This window comes from Electrophorus electricus, chromosome 17 (genome assembly GCF_041902795.1).
Source record: "Electrophorus electricus isolate QZ-2024a chromosome 17, ASM4190279v1, whole genome shotgun sequence".
Lineage (NCBI taxonomy): Eukaryota > Metazoa > Chordata > Actinopteri > Gymnotiformes > Gymnotidae > Electrophorus > Electrophorus electricus.
Genome location: NC_137513.1, coordinates 8,758,670 through 8,770,000, shown reverse-complemented (window position 1 = coordinate 8,770,000; position 11,331 = coordinate 8,758,670). Strand labels below are relative to the sequence as shown.

The following is an 11,331-nucleotide window of genomic DNA, read 5'->3' as shown; positions in this document are numbered from 1 at the left end:
AATTAAGAGGACAATGGTAATTACCAGGACGAATGCAAAGCCACTGTCCCCCAGTAGATGGCAATGGCTCACTATTCATATAAAAGATATAACTGACTTGAGTACTTAGTGGTGGGAGGGAAGGTGGTGGTTGGTAGTTCGAGAGAAGAGCTGATAATGAGGTGATCGTAAACCCTGCAGCATCCTTAGATAAGCTAGTGCTTGTTGAAAATAACAATAATAAAAATACCTTTTGAAATCACTCACTAAAATTGCAAGAGCTGCATTATCCTTTTAACACAAGTCTAATGTATAGCACTCAGAACTAAATAAAGTTCAACAGTGGTTAAAAACCTTTCCTCCTTCAGCGTCTCTCTCTCTCTCTCCTTCACCCCCTCTGCCTCTCTGCTCCCTCTCTCTCTCTGTGCAGGTGGTACTGGGGAAGTATCGGTGGCTGTCGTTTGAGCAGGCATACAGAGCAGCGAGAGTCTTTGGGAGTGGGTTGGCTGCTCTAGGGCAGGAGCCCTGCACAAATATCGCCATCTTCTGTGAAACCAGAGCAGAGTGGCTCATTGCTGCCCAGGCCTGCTTTATGTACAACTTTCCATGTGAGTGTACACATAAAACCAGACATGTACCCAATTAAATGCAATGCTCAACAAATATATCATTTAACCAATACAAATGGGTGATATTAGGGTTCCACAGATTTACTTGCATCCAGCTAATAAAGCACCAGTATTGACTGTATATTAACTGATACAGATAAGAAAAATACCATCAGGAATATGTTTTAAACCACACGGTCACGGTCTTTGTGAATATGGGGCCTGACCTGACCACAGTATAAGGATGCGAAGGCAACAATCTTTTACCCATTTTGAAATTAGTAATAAGATAAATTATTACTGACTTCAAGTTTCTTTTTTAGTTTTGTATTAGTTGGGACTTTGTTGGGCTTTTTCTGAGATTATGCTTAGTTTTCTGAGGTTCTGATCCAAGTGTTCAGACAAAGTTACATTGCACATATCAAATATGGATTGGGCAAAGGAAAATGTTAGAAATTGGAATTAAAAATTCCTACAGTTTGGTGTGATTTTTGCTATTCAAATTTTACTTTAAAATAATCTGTCAGTAACCTGTGAGAAAAAAAAATCTGATTTGAATCAACAATGCGACTTTTTTTGCCAGTTGAATTCTTTATGTTTATCTTTAGCAAGAGTCACAGTAGTACACACCCACATCTCACCATTTACAAGGATGTGTAAATGAATGACAACTGATTGAACAAGTTTTACTCCTATGAACATCTTACTCCTAAGAGTTCCAGTGCTAAACTCTCTCTTGCACATCCAGTTCCAGTGTGCACACTCAGCTTTTGTACATGCTACACAAATGCCCAGTAAAAGTCCAGTATATACCCGCTATAAGCCTATAGACAGTATGCACATAATGACACAGTCATTATTTTCCCACTGTGTTTTATGGTTCTCAAGAGACTGTATGCGTGTGTGTTGGTCTGTTTGTGTGTGTGTGTGTGTGTGTGTGTATGTGTGTGTGTATGGGTGTGTGTGTGTGTGTTTGAAAGGGTTCAGTTTGTCCCAACTACTCTGAAGTTATATAAGTGTGCCACCACTCCAAGCCAAAATCACACATACACACACACACACACACACACACACACACACACACGCAAATGCACATGCACATACACATGCACGCACACACATACACACATATGCAGTCTTTTGGCCGACTTCTGCACCCTAGTGTTTCTCTGACCACATCAGATACTCACGTCCCCAACATCCGGCCCTCTTTTTGTACACATATTTCTTACAGGGAGTGTGTGTCTGTGTGTAACGATCTGATCGCCTCTGTTCGTGTCTCACGACTGAGGTGTCACGCCCTCAGGCAGTGACGCAGGATGGTGATGTCACTCGTTACATTTTGGTGACCTTCTATCCTCACAAGTGTGGGCTTTTGGCTTTGTGTGAGTTTGTGCATGTGTACTGATTTTGGTTTTGTGTGCATTTGTGCATGTGCGCTTGGACTGCCACGCTGTGGATGCCAAAAAACACCAAAACTACACAAGAGCTGCCAAGAGGATAAACCCCTGCTTGCTGCCATTGCATTAGTACATGCCTGAGCATGTTTATTTGGTACAGATTACGGTCTTAGCACACCCCCAACCTGCACAATCATGTCTTTTTCTTCAAAGTGATGAGTGATGTTAAGTGATGTTACAGTAACATTGCCATCCATGTAAGCCCTATTAAATTAGCAGTGGTGTGTGTGTGTGTGTGTGTGTGAGAAAATTGAGAATGTGAGTGAATGCCAAAGAGATAAACGAGGAATGTTCTGCTTATGTTTGTTTGACATTTCTGAAGATTTGCAACTATGCATGTGATTGTTCAAACAAGATTATTTGTTTCCTTGTACTTGATTTTGTGTGATATGTGCACATAACGTGCAGACTGTAAGCATCCACCACCTTTGTCACAGTAAGACCTCAAGTCTGTGTGCCAAATGTTTACTTTGTTTATTATGGGACATTGTTAATGCTCTCTGTCTTTTGACAATAACAGCTTCTGTCCAAATCTCAACACTCAAAGAATCTGGCATGTCTGTAGACCAAATTGTTAATTTACCCAGAAATTGTAGCAGAGATAACTCTTACTGTTACTTACAGATGGCGCTATGATGCTATCAGATGTCACTATGATGCAATCAGAGTAGTATGACAATGGTAGTGTTGAGAAACTGGATGCACTGTGTGTGTGTGTGTGTGTGTGTGTGTGTGTGTGTGTGTGTGTGTGTGTGTGTGTGTGTTTTCCAGTGGTCACTTTCTACTCTACTTTGGGTGGTGCAGCAATTGTTCATGGTCTTAATCAGGCTGAGGTTTCCCACATCATCACCAGCAAAGAGTTGCTGGAGACCAAACTCAAGGTATGTGCCATATACACTATTACATATCTTCATCACATATGCTCTGCGACAGCCACAAGTTCTTCATCAGTAACTTGCTTGCTTGGTAGAGCAGTGCGGTGTGCTAGCGACAGCAAGGTTGTGGATTTGAGTCACAGGGAGCACATGCTGTGTGATATAAATATATGCATAAGAGAGTAAAGCCAAATGCTGAAAGTATAACATCAGTGATTTCTGACCACAGGGCTGCTGTTAATTAGGTATTTTTGAGTGACAACCACTTCTGACCCATCAGTAAAAAATCAATACTGTTGTGTGAATGCCTGATACACTCCTCAATACCCACTAGCATGGGAAGTGAGTGTAAGTGTGTATTGTAGTACAGTAGTGACTGGCTGGACATAGAGAATGGGTAGCACTGCATGATCTGTCACAATTAACCATCACGATTGACCTAATTAACCACCCAATTACAGTTTACTTAGTTTACCCTCAACAAATTTCAGTTCTTGCTATTTTGTTATTATGAATCTTCCAGCATTTTAGTTCTGGAGCTTTATAAGTCCCAGTGGACATAAAGGTGAAGGTAAATTTACATTTTCTATGGACAAGGACATTATAAAACACTCTGGCTTAGCGAAATCTCCATAGAATCCTTCTACTACAGTTCTGTTCTGTTCTGTTCTGTTCTGTTCTGTTCTGCTCGCCACTATCTCTGGGGGCAGCCTGTTGCAGTAGAGCTCTGTGAATAAGCCCTGCAGTGCAGTCTGGCATGGCTGGTGTGGAGCTCGGACCTGTGGGAATCGGCTCACTGTGTTGTCAGGCTGCTAGTGGAAGAGCAGCCTGGAATGGAAACACACTGGTCGGGAGCATGGCCTGTATGAAAAAGGACACAGAGGAAAAACAGGGGCAGAGAGCGAGGGGTGAGAGAGAGTGTATGAGACAGGGAAAGAGGAAACCGAGCAAACGGGGAAGGGCAGCTAGAAACATGACCGTGACTCATTTCTAAGGGGTTTCTGAGTTCTCCCAAAGGGAGTGTGTGTGCATGTGTGTGAAGAAGGAAAAAAGAACACATACACATAAGGAAAAGGAGAGATGTCTCAGTAATGTTTGTAGCGATACTTACCCAGAGAACTGCATCAGATTCTTTTTCAAAGGTCAACATTTGTTTGATTGAGTGATTATGTCCCATAACCAAATACTTGTTTCGATTATTGGTTGTGTAACAATAATCTTAAATCTGGTTAAGAGTTGTGCATGTCCTTGGACATGACAATGATTGCGTTTGGCTGAATAAAATCAGAAACATTAGATGTCTTGTGTCATTGTGTTGCTAAATATGTATCAATGACCTATGCCATATCATTGTGTTACTAAAGGTTTGCATCATTACTGAGTGTCACAGGCTGCTTTGTCTTTGTGTTATTGTGTGGCATCTCAGGCGATACTCATGGGCGTGCCGAAGCTGCAGCATATCATCGTGGTGGAGGACAAGCCCACCTCCTGGCCAGGATACCCGCGAGGCATCCACATTCACAACATGGCTGCTGTGCAGAAACTCGGAGAGAAGCCTGACAATGGTCTGTGTGTGTGTGTGTGTGTGTGTGTGTGTGTGTGTGTGCACGTGTGTTCGCATCTGTGCATTTGAGAGAGAATGCAAGTGAGTATGCATTTGTGTTTAGGAGGGGGGACATTTGGTGTCTGCAAGTACATTTGTGTGGTGTGGCTAGTGTGGCATGGATGCGTGTGTTTGTGTGTGTATATCGATTCTATGTGTGTAAGGTCTCTTTAGGTCATCTTAGTCCACATCTGTATCAAATTAAAGCCTGGGGCATGAGCCTCATTCTCGTTTTCTCATTCTCACTTTTGGTCTCTCTTTGTGTGTCTCACCCTTTCTCTGTGTTTCTCTCTCTGCTTGGCCCATCTCTGTTCATCACCTTATCTCTTTTGTGTCTCTATACTTTCTATATTAAACTCTGTCTCTTTACTCTATGTTTGGTCCTGCTCTTTGGTCATACATTCATTTTTTCCATCTAAAATGCTATTTGGCATGACTGTGTTATACAGCTTTGCCAAAGCAATGCAAAGAGTGAGCTCCATGATTGAGTATCAACGTTCTTCCTCCCTCCCACTCCCAGCAGTAGTGTTTCATCCTCAACAGATGGTACCGTGGTGTGTGTGTGTGTGTTTGTGTGTGTGTGTGTGTTTGTTTGTTTGCATGCATGTGCGTGTGTACACATGTGCACGATGAGTAATAACTTCAACTGATTAGAATTGGTGGGACACACAAGTTTAATTTCTGCAGACCTTTGGATGGAATTCTCTGTACTTCCGTAAGTTAGTAGCTGTATAATCACCTTCTTTGTAAACTCAAGCATAAAATGTTTCTTTAATATGCGAGTCACTCAGGGGAAGAGCACCCGCATATGCACAATGTAACGAAATTCTCATTCACTTTGTCTCTTGAGTCACCGCACAAATAATGGAATTTAGCATAGTAGTAACTGTAGATACCAAAGAGAAGAAATTAAATCACCATTTTTCCATCACAATTCGACATTTGTAAGATTATGAAGGCGCATACAAGTGTCAACACGCTCTGGAGCAGGACAGCTGATTTAGGTAGCTGAACGCTCTGCTCACTGTTCGTGTGTGACAGTATGGCAGGACAGTTTTCTTTCTGGGCTTTACGACTGTTTATAGTCTACTGCCACTGTGTTGAAGTAAAATGAACCCTGCTCTCCCTTCTCTCCTGCTCTTCCTCTCCCTCCCTCCTCGTTCGGCCTCTCGCTCTTCCTCTGCGCCTTCGCCTCCGTCCACTCTGGTCCTCTCGCTGCAGCGGAGAGGCAGAGGCGATCACCGGCTGCTGATGACGTAGCTGTAATCATGTACACCAGTGGCTCCACAGGCATTCCCAAGGGAGTCATGATCTCCCATAGCAACCTCATCGCTGGGATTACAGGGACGGCGCAGAGAGTCCCTGACCTCAAGTATGGACACACACACACACACACACACACACACAGAATAGCTTCACTGAATGCACTGGACATCAAAATCCATTTCACATTATTATGTTTCTCAGAATGTATTATGACTGATAGTCTATTCAGTCAAGTAAAGGAATCTTATATGTGTTTTGTGTTAAGAATGCATAAACACATACACACACACACACATTCACACACAGTTTAGGGGTACAGAAAATGTTTTCATCTTGGAGTATTTTACATTTTAAATCCATTTCTATTTGTTGTGCCTTTCTAATATGCTGTGTTGGTATGCATGAATAATATATTTTTTTAAATCATGGAGAAAATTGCCATATGACTAATGTGATAAGGTTATAATAGTGAGATTATTTAAAGTCTAAATCTTCCTGGTGGAGAAAGGAAGAAAAAAACTCTAGTTTAAAAACACTTACACAAATCTGCAGTTTAAAAATACCCACACAGAGGAAATAATTTAAAAAGATATAGGATTAATTCTCTATATAATGGAGTCACTTACTAAGGGGAAACGTTACATTCACTGCTGGATAAGAATAAAAATATAGAAAATAAAAATGTAAAAAATCAAATACATTTTATTAGCCCTAACGTGACTACTGTCACCCATCAATTTCTTACCTTGCAAAAATAAAAATAAAAAAAAAATTAAGGAAAGAATTCAGTCTTACTAATTCACCTTCATGTAAGTTGTTAGCCATGTTAAGGTAGCGCTATAACGTTAAGGTAGCGTGTTGGGGTAAAGTTAACAATGTTGATGTACAATATTAGTACAGTATTAGTCTGTTAGGATTAGCGTTAACCATGGGAACCTTGATCAAGTTAAGGTAACGTTATGATAATCTTAGCTCTAGGCTTACGTTTACCAAACTCAGGTTACTTAATGGTAACGTCAGCATGTTATGGTAAACTTAGCGTTGTTAGCGTAAAGTTAATCAAATTTAAGGTTAGCAATCTCACATGTTAGGTAAGGTGCTATTTTAAAGGTATGACAGCCCGTTTTATCATTGCAGTAAGAGCGACACCTACATCGCTTACCTGCCCCTGGCGCATGTTCTAGAGCTCATCGCAGAGATGGTGTGTCTGGCCCACGGCTGTAAGATCGGCTACTCCTCACCCTACACACTTGCAGACCAGGTACACATATACATACATGCACGTACGTTTGAACACACGTGTACATATTATATCAGGACGCTTAAAAACATTTGGTAGACATCACTGCCTAAACCTTTTTTCACAATTTTATTTGACAAGCCGTTCTCGATCAGGACGTGTAAAAACGTATAAAGATAGGTTTGGCTTACAGATAATAAAATCATCACAGTATGGACTAATTTAATGAATGCGTTCAGATTTAATATTTGCAAAAACAATTAAACAAAATTCCCATGTAATTTTTCCATTATCCCTCTAGTCCACAATGATCAAGAAGGGAAGTAAGGGAGACAGCAGCGTTTTGCAGCCCACTCTAATGGCGGCCGTACCGGTACAAGCCTCTTTCACTAGTTCACGTTCTCTCAGCCTCTCTCTCTTCCTGCTTTGCTCCTGCATTCGTTCTCTTTCACTCTGTGCCTTTGTTCATCTTTCTCTCTTAGTTTCTCTCTCTCCATTTCTCTCTCTCTCTCTCTCTCTCTCTCTCTCTCTCTCTCTCTCTCTCTCTCTCTCTCTCTCTCTCTCTCTCTCTGTCAATGCTTATCAGCGTCACTGTCTTGTCTCTGTGTCTTGTCTCTGTGTCTCTCTGTCTCTGTGGCCATTTCTCACTGTTGCTCACTCTCACTGTCTCTTGTCTCTCTCTGGGATTTGGAGAATCGGATGTCTGGAACGATTCACAGCTGTAAACAGAACGTGAGAAAGCCCATTGTGGTTTTCCTTTTGACCCATTCATCCTTACACCCACCCACACACACACGCAAACACACGCACACGCACGCACACACACACACACACTGCACCCCAATGTGGGTAAATTTGAATCTCCGGGTTAATATGTAATATAGAACAGATATAAGCCCTCTCTCACATATAGCGTTGGAGACACCACTCCTAGCACAACATCTAAGGAACCATATTAAGAACATTTGGAGAACCTTTGGAAAAGAGCATGCTGAGTAAACAGCTGAGCACTTAGACAGGGAGCACTTAGACAAGTGTTTATAAAACCTCTCCAACGTCATCCTGCATCTGAGAAAGCCAAACTATCCAGCCTACTATACCCTTAACTCGATTAGCCTGGGAGCTCTGTTCTTTGTCTCTCTGTGACTGTTTTCAAGTCACTATTTTCATACAGTTTTGCTTTGTTTAACTGTTCATTGCTGTTTACTCTTCTGTTTGGTTGTTTTGTGTATGGACCAAAAAGGCCAGAGTTTGGGGGTTGGGGTCTCTTCTCTTCTCCATTAAATCTTCCTCTTTTGCCAATCGTGAAATGGCTCATGGTTCACTGTGTGACATTTCCTGATGACATTTAAACTGTGCAGACCTAGATCTTATCAGCCATCAAATCCCCATAGACAAAGAATAGGCCTGTTGCAGCTAGTGTGCGCGTGGTGTGTGTCTGCGTCTGTGTATTATTCAGGTGATGTCATTTGTTATGTCTGGAGCAAAGTGGTGCAGCTGCAATATTCGGACAACCATCTCTCTCTCTTCCTCTCTCTTTTCTGTCTGTCTAGGAGATCATGGATCGGATCTATAAGAATGTGATGCAGAAAGTGCAGGAGATGGGGGTGGTGCAGAGGACTCTTTTTATTTTGGCCTACAACTATAAGATGGAGCAGCTGTCTAAAGGCTATAGCACTCCCCTCTGTGACAAGTATGTAAAACATGTACATTAATAAACACATGTACATGTGTGTCATTTGGAAAAGTAACACTCAGCGTACATGCAGTCTTTCAACCAGTATGTGGACTCTGTCTGTCTCTGTCTCTCTCTCTCTACGTGTGCAGGCTGGTGTTCCAGAAGGTGCAGGCGTTGCTGGGTGGCCGTACACGGGTCTTGTTGTCAGGTGGTGCGCCCCTCTCTGCAGTGACTCAGCGTTTTATGAACATCTGTTTATGCTGCCCTGTGGGTCAGGGCTATGGCCTCACTGAGACATGCGGAGCTGGCACCATCAGCCATCGTGGGTACTCTTCAGCATCAGCATCACATGCAGTACATGCGAACGTACATGTGCAGTACATGTCTCCGGTGTCTGCTTGTGCTTCGCATTCTTAACAAAGTTTGCTAGCCACTTTCTTGATTCTTAAATATACAGTAATAATCCTGGTTATATATACTGTTAAATATACAGTAATAACCATGGTTACTGACCGTGCGGGTGCATGCATGCATATGCTCTGGGTGGGGTAGTGAATAAGCATGCATGTGTGCATGTTGAAACATGTTTGTGTTTTGTGTGTGTCGTGTGTGTGGTTGTGTGTGTGTGTGTGTGTGTATCACAGTTTGGGACTATAGTACAGGCAGGGTGGGAGCACCTCTGGTCTGCTGTGAGATCCAGCTGAAGGACTGGGTGGAGGGTAAGTCTCTCTCTGTCTCTCTCTCACACACACAACATCCACCTCTATTCATCCTTGAAATACCCCTGTCACAGAGTTTACCAGTGCTTCATGCATTACGTCTAGAGTTGTGGGGTCGGGCGTGGGTAGTGGCACAGTGTAATCACAGGGAAAGAGAGGCAAGTGTGATGAAGTGAAAGTGACAGAGAAACAATTACAGTCTTTTTGGCCTTGTAAGGAAAGCCAGGCTGAGGAGCTGCAGTTGCTCTGGTCTGCATCACTGCCGTCTCACTGCCTACCCTAGACTTCATATACTCATTCTCTTCTCATTCATCACTCCACTCTGTTATTTCAATTCTGTTCCAAAGTGTTCTAGCGTCTGTGTTCTATTCTTTTCTGTGGTTGTTTCATCTTCTGCCTGTCTCACGTATTGTGTTAAGCGCTACGTTAAACGTCGGGGGGTTCAGTCATTTCCCTGATAGAGGGCTGAGTGACAGTCTGGGTTCAGACTGATCAATAACACAGCGGGAACAAGAAAAGCAGATTGCAGTGCTGCGGTTTCTGGTGCCTCACTTTGAAGTGGTTTGACGAACAGGTGAGTTGGCCTGTTCCTCTTCCTCGTCCTCCTAATCTTCTCTCTTCTCTTCCGCTCTGTTCAGGAGGCTACCGGAGCACGGATAAGCCCTGTCCACGAGGAGAAATTCTGATTGGTGGGCCCAATGTCACCTTGGGTTACTATAAGAACGAGACGGTGAACCAGAAGGACTTCTTTGTGGATGAGAATGGCCAACGATGGTTCTGTACTGGGGATATTGGCGAATTCCATGCAGATGGCTGCCTAAAGATCATTGGTGAGCGCTAGTCCTACTTACTGACACAGCTGCTTGGCATTGCTATGATCTGTTGTAGAACGAAAGGGAATCTGACCTATCCTTTATTGCTGTTCATATATGAGAGACTGCTCTGCTGAGCTATGGAGTCGAGCAGACATTGGGGCACTGGCAGATACAGTGTCTAAGCACACAAATGTAGCCTCTGTATAGTCTCAGAGCTGACAAACATAGAAGTTGGTAGCCAGTGCTTGTCGTGTTGCAAGCCACAAAACATCACTTTATAGGGAGTCAGGAAACTCCTAGACACACAGAGAGAGGGAGAGAGAGAGAGAGAGAGAGAAAGAAGGATAGAGAGAAAGAGGAAAAGGGAGAGAGAAAGAGTGAAGGGAGGTTTATAGGGCACAGTGACCTTCTTCCACCTCTTCGACAGCAGTGAATAATGTTTTTCTTTTCCCAGATATAACAATCAGCCACTTCCTTTTAAAGCCTTTTTCTCTCTCAAAAGAACTGTAACAGAGACCAGGGGCACTTGAGCCTGTACAGTTCATTGCCGTGTCTTCGTTTTGGAGTTATACTTATTTCTTTTAGTTTAGTTATTTTTTATTTTTACGTTTGCCAACTGCAGTGAGCTGCATGCAGTGTGGTAGACATTCCATTCTTGCAAAAGTGTGGCTCTGTCCATCTACTCCAGAACGTATGTGTCGATATTTCTGCATTTGTAAGGAACAAAATGTCTTGTTTTTAAAATCTGAATATTTATTTTTGCTGACTTTGTTTGTAGGTTCTGTGGCTATAGTTGTGTTTAGGGTTAGGCATACAGGTTTAGGTTATAGCTTAGACGTTAGGGTTACGGTGAGGTTACAGGTTAGTTATAAGATTAAACAAACATTTAGTCCAGTGCTTTTTCCTTATAAATATAATAATACAAGTACGTGTGTGTGTGTGTGTGTGTGTGCAGATCGTAAGAAGGACCTGGTGAAGCTGCAGGCAGGGGAGTATGTGTCTCTGGGGAAGGTAGAGGCAGTGCTGAAAAACTGCCCCCTTATCGACAACATATGTGCCTACGCCAACAGGTACCTTGACAACAACGT

General features: G+C 42.6%; 1 protein-coding gene across 2 annotated transcripts in view; it reads left to right on the top strand.

Moving 5' to 3' along the window:
* Nucleotides 1-11,331, top strand: part of acsl3a (acyl-CoA synthetase long chain family member 3a) — a 28,252-nt gene that overhangs the window by 14,190 nt on the left and 2,731 nt on the right. For both annotated transcript variants that reach the window (XM_081700258.1, XM_027025477.3), the window contains exons 3-13: nucleotides 410-587; nucleotides 2,819-2,928; nucleotides 4,349-4,487; nucleotides 5,747-5,897; nucleotides 6,929-7,052; nucleotides 7,333-7,404; nucleotides 8,585-8,724; nucleotides 8,859-9,031; nucleotides 9,354-9,428; nucleotides 10,067-10,258; nucleotides 11,199-11,313. In XM_081700258.1, coding sequence (XP_081556384.1) covers nucleotides 410-587; nucleotides 2,819-2,928; nucleotides 4,349-4,487; nucleotides 5,747-5,897; nucleotides 6,929-7,052; nucleotides 7,333-7,404; nucleotides 8,585-8,724; nucleotides 8,859-9,031; nucleotides 9,354-9,428; nucleotides 10,067-10,258; nucleotides 11,199-11,313 — 1,469 coding nt within the window. The remainder of the gene's footprint in view (nucleotides 1-409; nucleotides 588-2,818; nucleotides 2,929-4,348; nucleotides 4,488-5,746; nucleotides 5,898-6,928; nucleotides 7,053-7,332; nucleotides 7,405-8,584; nucleotides 8,725-8,858; nucleotides 9,032-9,353; nucleotides 9,429-10,066; nucleotides 10,259-11,198; nucleotides 11,314-11,331) is intronic.